Below are 17,145 nucleotides of genomic sequence, written 5' to 3'. Positions count from 1 at the left end.
TTGGATCTCCTTCTGAACCCAGGTCTCCAACTGATGGTTCTCACACAGGTACAACCTGCAGGTAACTCCTGCTGTTTACCTGAGCTGAGCTGTGTGCTGAGGAGGAAGTAGCCTGGAATTTGGGGATCATCAGAACTGGAGAGGGATCTCAGAGATTTTCTTTTTTTTTTTTTTTTTTTGAGACAGAGTCTCGCTCTGTTGCCCAGGCTGGAGTGCAGTGGCGCGACCTCGGCTCACTGCAACTTCCACCCCCCAGGATCAAGCGATTCTCCTGCCTCAACCTCCCGAGTAGCTGGAACTACAGGTGCCTGCCACCACGCCCAGCTAATTTTGTGTGTGTGTGTATTTTTAGTAGAGACGGGGTTTCACGCGTTAGCCAGGATGATCTCAATCTCCTGACCTCGTGCCTCCCAAAGTGCTGGGATTACTCACAGATGTTCTAATCCCGTTCCTTGTCATTCAGATGAAGATGCCAAGGTCAGAGTAGAGACGCCTCTTGTCCAACATCACACAGGTGGTTAGTGGCTTCAGCAGGACTAGCCTCAGCTGACTTGACTTTCAGGCAAGAGTCCATTGCATTGGACCACAGTAGGTAGGGACTGTGAGAGGACAGGAGGGAAAGCAGAGGCACAGAATAGCCCGGGGCCTTCATGCTCCTGGGAAGGGTTGACACTGGCTCCCTGGGCCACACCATGGGTCCTTTCCTTTTTCTCCCTTGGGGCTTCCACCTGAGGAAGGCACAGGCAGAACACAACATGGAGCTATCTGAATCCAGAGAGAAGTAAGGACAAAAGGAGGTGGGAATGCAGCACAGGCAGAGACTGGGGAAAATGCTTCTGAGTGCTTTTTCATCCTATTTTCTAAATTCTATACAGTGTGGTTTTAACAATAAAGAGGATAATAAAAATACTCAAGGGGAGTGATTAAAATGACAGAACCAGCTGGGTGTGGTGGCGCGTGCCAATAGATGCAGCAACTCTGGAGGCTGAGGCAGGATGACAGCTTGAGCACAGGAGGTCAAGGCTGCAGTGAGTTGATCATGCTGCTGTACTCCAGCCTGGGTGACAGAGTGAGAATCTGTCCTTTTTTTTTTTTTAAGGGAGAGAGAAGAATAGTTGTTTTTTTGCTGTTGTTGTTGTTGTTGTTTTTGAGACAGGGTCTCACTTCGATTGCCCAGGCTGGAGTACAGTGGCGCAATCTTGGCTCACTGCAGCCTCTCAACCTCCCTGAGCTCAGGTGATTCTCCCACTTCAGCCTTCTGAGTAGCTAGGACTACAGGCGCATGCCACCACACTCAGCTAATTTTTTCATATTTTTATTAGAGACAGGTTTCACCATGTTGCCCAGGCTGGTCTTGAACTCATGGACTCAGGTGATCTACCCACCTCAGCCTCCCAAAGTGCTAGGAAAACAGGCATGAGCCACCGCACCCGGCCAAAAGAGATTTTTAGAATCTACATTGAGTAGACTGAAAAGAAAGACCATGTTGAAGGAATGGTTTAACAGATAAAGAAAAAAAAAGAAAAGAAAAGAAAAGAAAGACCAAAAAGAAAACAGAGGAGCAGATGTTAAAAGAGAGATGGGGAGAAAATTCAACACCATCCTTGTAGTCCAGTGAGGAAACTGAGACAGCAGCAGGACTGGGACAGCCACTCTGGGGCTCTGAGCCCAACTTTTTATTTATTTATTTATTTATTTTTGAGACGGAGTCTTGCTCTGTCACCAGGCTGGAGTGCACTGGCACGATCTCAGCTCACTGCAACCTCCGACTACTTGGTTCAAGCGATTCTTCTGCCTCAGCCCCCTGAGTAGCTGGGATTACAGGCATGTGCCACCACTCCCAGCTAATTTTTATATTTTTAGTAGAGATGGGGTTTCACTATGTTGGCCAGGATGGTCTCAAACTCCTGACTTCGTGATCCGCCCATCTCGGCCTCCTAAAGTGCTGGGATTACAGGCATGAGCCACCGCACCTGGCTGATCCCAACCTTTTAACAGGACACTATAACCTGAGGGAGTGGGAGGACAGAGGGCTGGAGAGGCGGGGAGAGTGAGAAGTCATCTTTCTTGGACACTTGTCATGGCCAGTCCAGGCGTTCCCGGCTCCCCTAATCTCATGCCCCAAGATGGGCTCCCTTTGGAAGCAGAAAAACTCCACCCACACTCCCAGAAGACCTCAGAAGCCTGACAGCAGTGACAAGACCACAGGCCCTAAAGAAAAAAAGAAAAGGAGGGTTAGAGGGAATGGAAGAAGGAAAAGAAGGAGAGACGCCCAGAGCGGGGTTGGCAGCCGAGAGGAGGTCTGGAGGAGCAGGGCTGGAGAGCTGGGCCCAAATCAGGACTGGGGCAGAGGAGTGGGGTGAGGGGGTGGAAGGAGGGATGATGGGGGTGATAAAGCCTCCCAGCTCTTCCTTCCCTCCTAGTCTCCCTCCCTCTCTCTCTCTTTCATGATCTTGAAACAACCTTCAAGTCTGGGCTGGAGGCCCCAGGAGGCCAGTCACTTAGGAAACAAAACTGTTTCTTGGAGACCTTGAAAGCCCATCTGCAGCTGAGCAGCGTCCCCACCCCCTCCCTGTGCACACACACATTCTCCCAGGGACTCTCACGTACACCCACACCCAGCTTCACATGAGTTCCCCAATGGCCCACATGCATGCACACACGGACTCCACATTTGATCTTAGCCAAAAGGCCGAGAAGCGATGCGCACTCACGGACTCACACGCACCTCTGTACTCATGCTTGCATACAGACAACCGATTCATAGCAGATTGGCCACGCATCCGAATGAGTGTTGTCCTCTCCCCTGAGGAGCTCCTCCTTTGGAATGTGGTTTGGTACCACCACTCTGTCTCATACCTCACACAGGACCCAACGCTTAGGTCCTCCCAGTCATTAACTAGCACACATCTGTACACAGGCACATGCACACTCCTGTCTCTCTCCAACTCTCTTGGTCTCTCTCTCTCTCTCTCTCACACACACACACACACGCACACACACACACTTCTTACCAACCAAATATTTGATTCAGGACCACTCCATCTCCACTCTGCCCTTGGTGGATCCCCCTCCTGATCTGTGACTTTCTCTCAGCCCAATCCCCAGCCCAGGCATCTTGGCCTTCCATCCTCCTGCTTTCAAGTCTTTCTTTCTCTCTCCTTTGCTCCTCTTACTCCAAGGGCCTTGATCCAAACTGGTATCGCTGACTGTGTTTGAAGAAACAGTAGCCCAACCCAGGCGCTCCAGATCAAAGGATCAGGTGTCTACACCTGTTAATATCCTAGAGCCTGAGGTTCATGGTGGACAAGAAGGAGGTAGACCACCCCAGAGCCTCAGCTCTCACTGGGCAGGGAGGGTGGTCGGTGATGCACGGTGGAAGTATAGGCCCTGGGTGTCCTGCCCACTCTGATTTCTCTGAGCCCTAAATATGTGAGCAGCAGGGCCCCTCGGGCTGTGCTCTAGCCCAAATGCAGGGCATGGCAGGGAGCCCCAGCAGGCTGTAGGGGCAGAGGAAGGGCACATCCTTTCCGGTATTGAGCTTGGCCACAGGGACCAGAGCCAGGGCCTTTGGAAGGACTGGGCAGTACTGGGAGGTGCCAGCAGGGGTGAGGAGTGGGATGAAAACTGTTAGAGTGCTTGAGGTTTGCACACCTTCAGATTCGGGGACTGACGTTTTCTCTTCCATCTCAGTTTGTGTTCTGGAGAAGACTGGGCAGAAGATTACCCAGGAATTCCAACCCAGGAAACTAAGGAACAGGTGCTTCCTAAATCCCAATTTATGTTGTTCCCACAGCCCCCAGGCAAGGCTGCCCCAGTGTTGATAGCCCTAGCTGCCTCGGGGCCACTCTGGAGTGACTTTGCTTTAGACAGTCTCTCCTGGTGTCTAACCACAGGCTTTCCCGCTACTCCCCTCTCACTCTCTCCTTAACACACAGGGGTTGAACTGGTATCTGTTCCCTTCATTGTTTCCTGCGTCTGCCCATTCTCTCCCAAGACCAAATCTGAGCTCGGTGAAGGGGGCCATGAGAAGGCCCTGTTGGCCCCATCCTACCCACCCTTTCTGACTGTAACCCACAGAGGGAAGGAGCGTGGAAGTGAGATGTGACCTACCAGGTCCCTGTAATGGAAAATCTCAACTGCAGGCCTGGAGGGGGCCAGTTATTTAGGGAATTCAGATGTTAGCCTTGTGCCCTGAGAGTGGATTTGCTAGAGGAGAGGCTGATAATCCCTCTGCAGGGAGTTCCCTCTGGGGCCAGAGACGGACCCAGCCCAGCCAGCAGACACCTTAGGCCTCTGGCCAAAGCCCCCCTTCCCTCCCTCCCTTCCTCTCTGCTTTCTTTGCACTCAGGACACTTAGACCTGCCTGACTCCGCTGGCTTCCCCTCACTCCATCTCTGTGCCCAGAGAAACAGGGGTACTCCAGGGGAATCCTGTCCTCTGACTGTTCCCAGTAGAAGGCGGGAGCAGAATTTTTTCTTTTCTCTCTGCCCCTTCTGGGTTCCCCTTCCTCTCTGTGGCCCTCATCCTTTGGTTTTCTCATCAAATGAGCAGCAACAACACCCCTAGACCAGCTGGTCCTGTCCTGGGTCATCTCGTTGTCCCCAGTTTCTAGCTGATATAAGGTTAAAGATACCCTTTCCATCCCCAGGCAAAGCCTTAGGCATTTCTGGAATTGCTCCTGACTCTGATGGGCATCCTCACTCCTCAGACATTTTCAGTCTCCCCCACTTCACTGCAGAGAGGCTTCTTCTCCAGCCTCAGTCCTGCATGCTGCAGATTTGCTTCCCCTTCCCCACTGGAAGAAGGAAACAGTTGCTCTCCTTTCTCCTTCACATGTCTGATATTTGCTATGATATTGACCTTCACACACATCTTAGAGGTTCTGTATTTTTCTCTTTTGACTTCTCCTTGTCACTACTCTACTCAGGCATAGATTCAGTCTAGAGCTCTTCAACAGCAATGAAACGATAAACGAGGGGTAAACAAAACCAGAGATGTCATCAGATGCCTGCTAGGAGTCCCACCGTTCCCCTCTAGCCCTGGCCTGCCCCTCCCTACCAGAGTCTTGATTCTCTTTCAAAACTTTGGAGAGGTTACACCTGGCAGCATTTGGGAACACCCTCTTGCCTCCATCTCCAAACTTCCCGCTGCCTCCCGAGCCACCTTTGACTCCTCCTGGGCCCCCCTTCCAGGTGCCTCAAGTGCAGAGGTCAGCCTTCAGTTCAAATTCTATTTCTGGGCTTCAGTGTCCCTGCAACCTCTATAATAGAAGGAACAGAGTAGTCTATGTTTCTTTCTTTCTCTGGGAGATTGGATGTAGACTCAGGAGACCTGAGTTCTGGCTCTGTCTTATCAATTCAAATTGTTTAATCTCTCTGAGCCTCAGTTTCCCCACTTGAAAAAGAAGAGTTAGGCCACATGGTCTTTGTCATCCTGGGATTCTGAGTCAACTGCTCCCCCTCAGCCAGATCCTAGGGGGCATAACCCCCCAACCTGGGACCCGGGCCCCCTTCCCTTGCAGCCTCTCTCAGTTGTGAGTGCCACATGACAGAGGGGGTTGAGAGGAGCGGGGGGCGGGGGGGGGCATGCTGTGGGACAAATGGGCTGTCTAGGACCAGTGGCTAAAGGGGCGGGAGGGGAGGAGTCCTCAGGGATCCTGTTTCAACAAACGTTTCTTTCGGAGGAGGGGAAGGCGGGGGAGAGGGGGAGAAGGACCTATTTAAAGCTACCCTGTTGCTTTGGCTGTCTCTGTCTGCCAGGGTCTCCGACTGTCCCAGACGGGCTGGTGTGGGCTTGGGATCCTCCTGGTGACCTCTCCCACTAAGGTCCCTCAGCCACTCTGCCCCAAGATGGGCCGTGGGGTGAGTATCCCTAAAGAGCAGGGGTCACACTCTAGAGGGTGAGGGAGGCTGCCGAGGAAGGATGAAGTGGGAATGGGATGTGGAAGGAGCGGGAGAGAGGAGCTGAGTGGGATACTTTGAACTTGAAACTAACAGTCTCCAAACTATCAATGCGTGTACAGATCCCACGGCGGTCACATACCCTAGTGCTCTCCTCTCCTCTGCCCGCCCCAGCCCCCTGCCCACAGTTAGACCCACAGCCCACCACACAAGCCCCCTCCATCTCTCCCTCCACCCCACTCCCACATCTCTAGCTCTTCCCTGAGGCAGTCCCTCCTCTCACTGCATCTCCCGGCCTCCCAGCTGAAAGGATGTTTGGCACTGCGAGTCCTCCTGTCTTTGCCACCTCCAGAAAATATCCATTCCTCTGGGAGTCCTAGCCTGAGAGGCTGGGGGTCCATTTTGAGGTTAGAGAGGGGCAGTAGAGCATCCAGCTCCCAGAGTCACCAAGCAGTTCCGGACACCAGCTCCAGGGGCCCTGAGTGCCAAGGAGAGCTGGGCGGGGTGTGGGGAGGAAGAGTGATGCCCCAGCCCCCACCCCAGCACCCCTCCGGATGTCCCGAGCAGCATTGTCTGTGGGTTCCAAGCCATGGGCTTTGAGGACTTTCCCAGAAGCTGGTGACAGTGACCCCCCCAGTCCACCCATCCATGGCATTCTGCAGCAATGGCTACACCAAGAGGAAGATTAACAACCACAATGGGGCGGGCAGGGAGAGGGCTTTGAATTCTTGGAAATGAAATTCCCATATGGAGAAGAGTGGCCCAATCCTTTTACATGCTGTGCCTGGCTGCTTTCCTTTTGTGGAATACTGGCAAAAGAGGACACAGAGGGAAAGGGCATGCCGCGGAACGGGAGGGTGTGAGGAAGACTGTGCCTAGGGGGAGCCGTGGGTGTTTCTGGGCCCAGGAGGAGTCGGGCAAGGACATGTTATTGCACTGAGTTGAGCAGCTGGGAAATCCTGAGCCTGGACACCAGGGTTCCTGAGCTAGGATCGGAGCCATAAATAGAATTGGAGTGCATGCATGTATCTGTGTGTCTGTGTCTGTGTGTGTGTGAGTGTGTGTCCTTGACCACGTGTTCTCCATAGGCAGGGAGTCCTGCAGTTACTCATGGATGAGTACCTGTGTTTGTGTCTCAGCAGGCAAATTTGTAAATGTACAAGCCTTCAAGCCTGCACAAGCATAAATGTCACTGTGTGGGGGTGCTTGAGAGTCTGTGAGCCTGCCCTTAGGAGCTGTGAGGTATGGGCTTCATGGAGGAAGAGGTCATAGCTGCAGGAAGATATACTGTCTTGGGAGCTTCAGCTGCATCTTGACATCTCTGGCTCCCCATGGAAAGGGCATCCCCAGCTGAGATGCAGGGCCTCTGAGAAGAGGCAGGGGTTAAAAGATCAGATAAGCCCTCCATTTCCCCCATCCAAGTGAAGAGAGAAGGAGGGGAGGTAGCCCCCTACCCTGCTCCATCTTAGAGCAAGGTAGACCCAGATCAGGAGGTCTTGCTTGGGAAGTGAGGAGACCTTGACTTTTCCAGTCTGTCTTTTTCCCCTAGCACCCCCAAACTCCCCTTAATCACCATCCTCAGTTGCTGTGGGTGATGCAATAGCAAGATGAGGAGCAGATCTGGGCTGTTTAAACTGAGGTGGGGGTATTTAGGGCCTGGAGCTTGGAGTTCAACCTACCAACGACCCCTGAAGGGTGAAGGCATCTGTTACCCACAACCTGTTCTAGGGATGATTTTTCCTCCAATCCCTTCTCCCCTGCATCTCTACTGCAGAGGCAGGCTTAACTGTCCCCCCATTACCCAGTGGCTGTGAAGGGCAGCGTGGGAGCTGGGGGAAGGGACGACACTGGTGGGAGGGAGCCCAGCCTGCTCCAGCTGCCACGGAGAGGCTGAGATGGGGGGAGCGTTGGCGGATTCCCAGCTGCCCCCACTCTGTCCCAGCCTCTGGCTTTCTCAAAAAGGACTCTCTGTTCTCCTTCAGCATTCAAGACCCAGAGAGGGGGACTTGTGGTTGGGGGAGGGAGGAGCGGAGGGAGGTTGGGGGGGTCCTTGCTTCCTCTCTTTCTTTCTTGCCTGGGCAGCCGCTGGCCCCAAATCTCTGCAGGCTCCTGGCTGCAGAGCCTGAGATCTTTGCCAGGACAGGAGGAGGGGGAAGGGGCAGTGTGTTTCAAGCTCTAAGCCTGCCGGAGAGCAGGGAGGGAGCTTGGGAAAACGAGGCACTGCGTGGAGCTGCTTAGCTCAGCCACAATCCAGCATGCCAAAGTGCATGGACCAGCAAGTTTTTAAAAAGCATGCATTTTATTCCAATTTTTATGAAATTTATTTCACATCTGAATATACAGAAATTCCTCTGCACCCTGCTCTTCTGCCCACAGACCCAGCCCTGCTCCTCTGTGTATGCCCGGGCCCCCTTCTGTCCCTGAAGTTCCTGAGGGTCACACTGAAGCTCAGCCAGCCTGATCTCTTGCCTCTGGTCCCTTGATTGCATTTCATCCTTTTCTCAGCTCTGTCCCACCACAGACAGTTAGTGAATCTAAAGCACTTCAATCCACTCAATTAAATGAATCCTCTTAGGTCACCCGAGAAAGGCAGAGGTAGAACCACTCACAAGCCTTTCCCCACCCCTTCCAATGGGCTGCTCGGTCTCCCCAGGAAGATCTGCCTTTAGGAGGCCAAAATTATACCAGATTCACAGATGCTTCAGGTGGAGACAAACCCACGATTTTACTGGTCACCTTTTCTGAGAAGAGAACTTCTGAGCAACACAGCCTCCAAAAGCTCATATCTTTTTAAATCATTGGTATCTTGGGAACAACAGTGTTGACTTCTGCTTGCATCCCCCACCCCTACCCTTGCTTCTGATTGTACTGGTCAGACTTCTACCTCTCAAGATGCTGAATTGGTGACCTCTTATGAACAAGGCAGCTGCCATACTTCTGGGATTGCTCCTGACTCTGATAAGTAAAAAAGGCATTACCCTGGAGCACAAAAGACTTAGGGCAGTGACGCTATTCCATACGATACCACAATGGCAGATACACGTCACTGTACATTTGTCCAAATCCATAGAATGTGCACCAGGAGTGAACTCAAACTTGAACTATGGGCTTTGGACGGTAAAGCTGTATCAATGCAGGTTCATGATTGCAGCAAACGTACCACTCTGATGCAGGGTGTTGATAGTGGGTGAGGCTGTGCATGTGCGGGGGCAGGAGATATATGAGAACTTTCTCTACTTCCCACTCAATTTTGCTGTGAACCAAAAAATTGCTCCAAAAATGTATATTTTTTAAAAAGCAAACAAAACCCCCAAAACTGCATTATCCTGAAAAAAAAAAAAAGGCAAACACCTTGGCTGTGGATCCTACCCAGGTATCCACTCTTTATGGGAAACAAAAATTACATCATAGTGTGGGAAAGCCAATTCCTGAAAGCCTAGTGCAGACTTTGCAGAATCCAGTGGAGAAACAGGCACCAGGTGAAAACTGAGCAGCCCCTCTATGACAAGGACTCTATTCCCTGAGGGAAGTGGGAGGAGAGAAGACTGGGGCAGAAGAGGAAGTAAGAAGGTACCTTTTTGGGAACTTTTCATGGTTACCCAGGCCTTCCTCAGCCTCTATCCTATTCTATCACCCCAAGAGGGCCTCCTCTTAGAAGGAAAGATTTCCCACCCTCTCCCCAAGAAGTTTCCTGTGAGACCCTGGAAGGCTGGTGGTGGTGAGCCCACAGGCGCTGGAGTGGAGGGGAAATCAGGAGCCTCATAAGGCTACAATTAAAATGTCCATCTGCTCAGGCGCAGTGGCTCACACCTAATCCCAGCATTCTGGGAGGCCGAGGTGGGAGGATCACTTGAGCCCAGGCAATATAGTGAGACCTTATATCTAAAAAAAAAAAAAAGAAAGAAAGAAAGAAAGAAAATTGTTTTAAATTAGCTGAGCGTGGTGGTGCATGCTTGTGGCCCCAGCTACTTGAGAGGCTGAGGTGGGAGGATTGCTTGAGCCCTAGAAGCGGAGGGTGCAGTGAGCTGAAATTGCACACTGCATTCCATCCTGAGTGACAGAGTGAGACCCTGTCTCAAGAAAAAAAAAAAGTCCATCTGATTCACCAGATGACCCAGGAATGTCTAGACTTAAAAACTATATAAATTGTAGTTTTAGATGTACTCTCAGATACAATTTCTTATGTTTTGGGACAAACGGGGCTCATTTCCCATGTTACCCAATTGTGCTTTGGGGGTCCAGTCCTGTGAGTTGCCTCCCGTCTAGTAACGGGCAGGCCTGCCCAGCAGGATGGAGAGGGCTCCCAGCACACCCCATGTCTCCACTTCCTGGACATGCCCTGACTCTCCAGCTACTGCCTCCTCTCAGTCCATCAGGCCTGCTCTTTCCATCCCTACCATTCCACCACCAGACCTGGCTCTCCTCTGGACACGTTCCTGCCTAACCCCCTGGCTCCCCAAAGACTCTTACTCCTCCAAGTTCCTGAGTATTTCTACCCCTCTCTAAGTAAAATTGCCATGGGCTAAGACATTCCTACAGAGTGATTCTACTCCCTCAACAACCCCCCATAAAACCCTGTCCACTCCCTTCCAGAATTCTCCGAAATAGTATAGGATACAGGTTTTCAAAATTTTTGTTTTGTTTTGTATTTAGCAGCAGGGTCCTTTCAACAAACAAAATCTTAGCAGAAGCCCAAGCATTAAACAGCTCAAATGGTGCTTTTCAGTCCTGAGCCCCTCACCCTTCTCTGAAACTCACATGGGAGCCCCTGGTTCTGCCAATAGTCTACAAACTGAGGGCCTAGGGTCCCTCACCCTCCATCCCCCCATCTCCCCCAAGGCAGCCGCTTCTTTTGAACCCACACCCCCACTGCCTGGGCTCCCTGGCTGAGTGGTGGGAATGGAGGCTCCAGCCCCTCTCTTCCCTGACTCTCCGGCTCTCCCTTCCTCCCTCAGGCTGGCCGTGAGTACTCACCTGCCGCCACCACAGCAGAGAATGGGGGCGGCAAGAAGAAACAGAAGGAGAAGGAACTGGATGAGCTGAAGAAGGAGGTGGCAATGGTGAGGGAACCGCTGGGCCGTGGAGGAGGGGCCCCACGCTGGGAGAGCTGTCCCTGCAGCCCATTGCGCTCAGAGAAACTCCGTGTCCCCCATACTGCTCAACTCACCCCTGTGCCATGCAGTGCCCTCATATGCATCTTAGATACCTCCTCCCCAGAGTAACTCACCCTCCCTTCCCCAGGATGACCACAAGCTGTCCTTGGATGAGCTGGGCCGCAAATACCAAGTGGACCTGTCCAAGGTGAGTGGAGGGGCTTCTAGGGAAGGAACAAAAGAGGCAAGAAAACCACGCAGCATCAAGGTGGCAGGAGCCTTAAAACTGTAATCCAGCCTTCTTTACAGATGAGGAAACTGAGGCCCAGAAACAAGGACTGGCCCAAGGACATGTGGCTAGTTGGTGGCACACCCAGAACTAGAATTTGATCCCCTGCACCCTAGCCCAAAGTTCTCTCCCTGTATACCCTAGAAGCCAGGACTCCCTATGACCCAGGTCCCAGAGGGCCTCCAGGCAGGGCCTTTCCCTATATCCCAGGCAACTTCAGTTGCACACAGCCTTCCACAGAGCTGACAGCTGACACACATGGGCTGACAGCCCATTCCTGTGGTTACAGTGATTTGCTGGGCCCCTGCTACATATGTGACATTGTGATAGACGTGTTACATACATTTCTCTAATCTTTACAACAACCCTTTGAGATAGGTATTGCAGACTTGTTTATCAAACAAAGGAGACGCAGAGAGAGAGAGTAACTTCCCAAGGTCACATGAACAGTAACTGGTACAGTCAGTTGCTAAGCTCTTCAATTAAAAATTTGTTTCAAAGTCATTAATCAAAAACTGCTGGGTGTGGTGGCTCATGCCTATAATTCTACCAGTTTGGGAGGCCAAGGCAGGCAGATACTTGAGGTCAGCGGTTTGAGACCAGCCTGGGCAACATGGCAAAACCCCATCTCCACTAAAAATACAAAAATTAGCTGGGCACAGTGATGGGCGCCTGTAATCCCACCTACTCGGGAGGCTGAAGCAGGAGAATGGCTTGAACCCAGGAGGCGGAGGTTTCAGTGAGCCGACATCATACCACTGTACTCCAGACTGGGCGATAGAGTGAGACTCCATCTCGAAACAAACAAACAAACAAACAGACAAATATTTAGTGGGTGTATATCTCCTTTATGGGCCTTCCCTGACTGCTCTTTCTAAAATTCTATGCCCGTCTTCCTTTACCTTACTTTATTTTCCTTAGTAACACTTTTCACTATCTGGTACTAATATGTATTTGTTTATTGTGTGTCACCTCTCCAGATCATAAGCTCCTCAAGGGCAAGGACTTTGTTGGTCTTGTCCATCTCTGCATCCGCAGAGTGACAATTGTGCCTGGCACTGGATATACATTTATTAAATGAATGAATGAATGAATGAAAAAAAAAAAAAAAGAAATGGTCCCTGCTTTAAAGGAACTCAAAGTCTAGTAGCAGAAAAAATGCAATCATAGGATTCCAATGCAATATGGTGAGTGCAGCTCTAGAATCAAGTATAGAACACCATGGGGAACCAGAAAGAAGCATCTGAACCAGCCTGGGGCTGAGGGAATAGGGCCAGGCAAGGCTTTCTGTGGAAAGTGACAGGTGATCGCCAAAGTTGTGTGACACTGATGGTCAATAATGTAGGACTTGAGCAGGGTGTGGAGGTGCCCACCTGTAGTCTCAGCTACTTGGGAGGCTGAGGTGGAAGGATTGCTTTAGCCCAGGGTTCAAGGATGCAGTGAGCTATAATTGCACCACTGCACTCCAGCTTGGGCAACATAGCAAGAACCCATCTCTTAAAAAAAAATCTAGGACTCTCCTAGAATCCTTGATAAAATAATCTGAAGGAAGAGAGATGGGGGAAAAACAGTTGAGGTGTCTTTCCAGGGAGCTTATCCAGACTGCCTCCAGGGGAGATGTTATGGCCCTAACCATAGGTGTTGTCTCAATCCAATATAATTAGGGGTCGAGCCCAGTCAAACCCTTCTCAGCCCTCAAGCCCTCCAAGTTGCATCACAAATGCCACTTCCTCCATGTGGTCTCTCCTGATGGTCCCCCACCCCTTCCAACTAGGTGGGACTTTCCACCTGGGCATTCTTCCCATGCCCAGGAGCTGAAGGGATGGGCATGGTGACGGGCTGGGTTGGCTCTGGATGCGTGCCCCTATGCCTCTCCTTGCTTCCTCAGGGCCTCACCAACCAGCGGGCTCAGGACGTTCTGGCTCGAGATGGGCCCAACGCCCTCACACCACCTCCCACAACCCCTGAGTGGGTCAAGTTCTGCCGTCAGCTTTTCGGGGGGTTCTCCATCCTGCTGTGGATTGGGGCCATCCTCTGCTTCCTGGCCTACGGCATCCAGGCTGCCATGGAGGATGAACCATCCAACGACAATGTGAGCCCACACGCCTGACCCGGGAACAGCCCGTGACTGTCCTCCAACCCTGAACCCCCAACACAGTGGGGGGTGGGCAGGGAACAAGGCCCTCACTCAACAGTCCTACAGATGCCCCTGCATCTTAGTCTGGAAAGGGGTGAGGCTTCTATACATATCTGTAAAGTACTCCCCCGCAACAGCGCATACACACTCACATACTCATTAATTAATGAAACAATCTCTCCCTGTTCCTCCCCGCTTAAGTGAGCCTGTCTGCATGCCTGGGTCTTCACCCTCTAGCAAAGTCCTAACCCTGGGAACTTCCTAAGACTTTCCCTCCCATTTCTAGTCTTAACAGGCTTGAGGTTGGCAGATCAAGGGGGAGGTTAGTGAGAAGGGCTTTCCCCTACCATCATCACTCTCAGTCACAGACAAAGGTCTGGGCTGTCATCTTGAATGGCACTGCCTGCTCATCCCAAGTGGCAGCTGCACCTTTAGGGTTGGGGGTCCCTGAAACTCTTTCTCCTTACCAGCTATATCTGGGTGTGGTGCTGGCAGCTGTGGTCATTGTCACTGGCTGCTTCTCCTACTACCAGGAGGCCAAGAGCTCCAAGATCATGGATTCCTTCAAGAACATGGTACCTCAGGTAATATGGCAGGGCTGGGCTCTGGGCTAGGGTGTAAGGTTTTGGCAAGAGTCCAGCTCATCTTCTGTCAGCTCCTGTGCTCTAAGATGGAGATGGACAGAAAAGATCCTCCAGCTTTCCATGGCAGCACCTAATTGTTCATGGGGCTTCTCCTTCTGCTTGACGGGGTGGGAGACCAGCAGGAGAAGAAGGCAGGGGCAGAGACAAGCATTTCATGAGCTGCCGGTGGCTCCCCACAGCAAGCCCTTGTGATCCGGGAGGGAGAGAAGATGCAGATCAACGCAGAGGAAGTGGTGGTGGGAGACCTGGTGGAGGTGAAGGGTGGAGACCGCGTCCCTGCTGACCTCCGGATCATCTCTTCTCATGGCTGTAAGGTGAGGAGGTCATACCGGAGCAAGCAGTTGAGTCTAAGGAGAAGGCTGTGTGCAGAGCTGAGAGGGGCCCAGTGAGGTTTAAAGGTGGAGAGACCCAGGTCCAAATGTCAACACCATGCCTATGCCCCTGCTAAACCTTCTCTCAGTGTGGGGTGCTTGTGCAGTGCCTCCTTGCATCTATGTGTTACGAATGCTCTATGCCCCAGGTATTTCTTTGTTGTCCACTTTTTAGCAATCATGTATTGAGTACCAATTATGTGTCAGCTGCTTTATATATGTTCGATGTGCTATCTGATGTAATTCTGAAAGAGTGGTGTAATCATGCAGGGCCGCTGCATGTGGCCACACACGTTGCATCCTGAATGACCCCAGGAGGTACATTTTCATAAACTACAGTGTTACTGTCTCCGCCTGTGGTTGTGCAAGGCAGAGATTCTGCTTACATTCACCATTTTACAGTTGAGTACATGGAGGCTCTGTTGGTTAAGCAAGTAACCTGAGGTCACATAAGAAGTCAGGAGGAGTCAGAATTCCAAACCAGGGCAGGGGCAATAGATGAGTAATGCCATAAATATGTGATGAGGGCAAGTGTGACTTTGTTCCTCGTGTCATGAAGATTGAGCGTGGTTGGAGGTGGTTCAGGAGACAGCTGGGTGCATACAAGTGGCTCTGCCAGTCTGATGACTATGCACTCCTTCCTCCTCAGGTGGATAACTCATCCTTAACAGGAGAGTCGGAGCCCCAGACCCGCTCCCCCGAGTTCACCCATGAGAATCCCTTGGAGACCCGCAATATCTGTTTCTTCTCCACCAACTGTGTTGAAGGTGAGAAGCCAGCCTGCCCCCTGTAGGAAAGAGTCTGAATCCTGAATCCACAGTCAGGATGAAGGGCTCTGGTAGTACTTACCTGGCAAAGGCTCTGCCATTGGTGGGGCAATTGAGGGGTCAGGGGGCCCTGAATATTATGGAAACACCCTCCAGAGAGCAGGGTATTCACTGGGCGCAGCCTGACTCCATGGGAAATGTATCTCCCTTCCCCAGGGAGATCTCTGTTCTGTCCACCCCAAGACTGAGTGGATTCCAAAGCTTTCAGGTATTGGGTTAAGAACCCCTTACACATGCGCACACACAGATGCACATACGCTCAGAACCAACCTGGATTCTTAGGAGTCTTTGGATTTGATTGATGCTTCTATTCCTTGTGGTTCTGGGCCTAGCTGCCTCCTTCGATAACCTTTGCTTTGGCCAGGGCCCCAGGGTCTGGGAGGGCCAAGAAGGCATTCCAGCCAGGTGAACACTTTCAGGCTGCTTCTAAACCTTTGTTACACCAAAAGACATGTTTCACCATGCACAGACTACCCAGTTTGCCCCATCCCTGTTCTGGGTTCCAGAGATAAACAAAGGTCAATAAGAACTCCCAGAGCTGCCATCACTTAACGGCAGGGGTCCAAGCACAACTGAAATCTGTGCCCTCTGTGGTCAAGCCAGTGAGCAATCAGGGCTGAATCAGAGAAGGAGTAGGAGGGAAGAGACAGAAAGAGGCCTCACTAGACCAATGGCCTCTGAAAATAGGGCAAAGGAGGCCTCATATCCCAGTCCACACTTCCCCTATCCATTACTCATTTCTCCTCAGTGTATTATGTTTCTCTGGGTTTTTTTTTTTTCCTTCTTCGACAAGTTGGAATTCCACTGCTTGGAATCCATGAGGGATTGGTTCCAGGACCCTCTTCGTTACCAAAATCTAAGGATGCTCAAGGCCCTGATATGAAATCGCATATTTGCATATAATCTGCGCACATCCTCCCATATACTTTAAATCACCTCTAGATTACTCATAATACGGAGTGCAATGTAATTTTTATACTGTTTTGTTTTTAAATTTCTATTATTTTTATTGTTGTATTGTTATTTTTATTTAGCTCCAAATATTTTCGATCTGAGGTTGGTTGAATCTATGGACATGGACTCTGTGAATATGGAGGGCCAACTGTACAAATAAAAATCACCACACATTACATTTCCTAAGTTTGTTTTTTGTTTTGCTTTTGAGACAAGATCTTGCTTTGTCACCCAGACTGGAGTGCAGTGGTGCAATCATAGCTCACTGCAGCCTTGACCTCCCAGGCTCAAGTGATCTCCCACCTCAGCCTCCAGAGTAGTTGGGACTACAGGCGTGTGATACCACACCCAGCTAATATATATATATATATATGTATATTAGAGATGGGGTCTCACTATGTTACCCAGGCTGGCCTCAAACTCCTGGGCTCAAGTGATCCTCCTGCCTCAGCCTCCCAAAGTGCTGAGATTACAGGCATGAGCCACCGAGCCTGGCCAAATTTCCTAAATTTTTAATGTACTGAGATTTTGAAATTTCCATTTCCCACAATTGATTTATTCAGAAACGCCTAGTAATATACTCCTATTGCTTACTCTGCAATTGGCTTTGAAAAGAGGAAAGGAAATAAATGAGATATTTGTTGAGCACCCGCTATGTTCCAGGCACTGGCCTAAGTATATTAGAGCATGATCTCACCTAAATATTAAAACAGCACTGAGATAGGAATTCAAATAAGGATTCAAACCCAAATTTGGCTGGCTACAATGTGCATACTTTTTTCAATACAACACCCTTCCTTCCTGGAAGACCCCTGTAATGTCACACAAGGGTTAACAATTGCCTGGCTTCCTCTATGGAGATTCATGCCTAATGTTGAGAAAGAAAATCTTAAGACTGAATGGAAAATCCATAATGAGTGCTTTACT

At 50.8% G+C, this 17,145-nt stretch overlaps 1 protein-coding gene across 1 annotated transcript in view; it reads left to right on the top strand.

Moving 5' to 3' along the window:
- Window positions 1–5,704: 5,704 nt before the first annotated feature.
- ATP1A2 (ATPase Na+/K+ transporting subunit alpha 2) overlaps window positions 5,705–17,145 on the top strand; it is a 29,945-nt gene continuing 18,504 nt past the window's right edge. Inside the window, exons 1-7 of the mRNA XM_054438131.1 lie at window positions 5,705–5,864; window positions 10,859–10,963; window positions 11,145–11,204; window positions 13,174–13,377; window positions 13,893–14,006; window positions 14,246–14,380; window positions 15,087–15,204. Of these exons, the coding sequence (XP_054294106.1) occupies window positions 5,853–5,864; window positions 10,859–10,963; window positions 11,145–11,204; window positions 13,174–13,377; window positions 13,893–14,006; window positions 14,246–14,380; window positions 15,087–15,204 (748 nt within the window). The 5' untranslated portion in view covers window positions 5,705–5,852. The remainder of the gene's footprint in view (window positions 5,865–10,858; window positions 10,964–11,144; window positions 11,205–13,173; window positions 13,378–13,892; window positions 14,007–14,245; window positions 14,381–15,086; window positions 15,205–17,145) is intronic.

This window comes from Pongo pygmaeus, chromosome 1 (assembly GCF_028885625.2).
Source record: "Pongo pygmaeus isolate AG05252 chromosome 1, NHGRI_mPonPyg2-v2.0_pri, whole genome shotgun sequence".
NCBI classification, from domain to species: domain Eukaryota; kingdom Metazoa; phylum Chordata; class Mammalia; order Primates; family Hominidae; genus Pongo; species Pongo pygmaeus.
The sequence above is the reverse complement of the archived record's forward strand: the minus strand, read 5'-3'. Positions and strand labels throughout refer to the sequence as shown.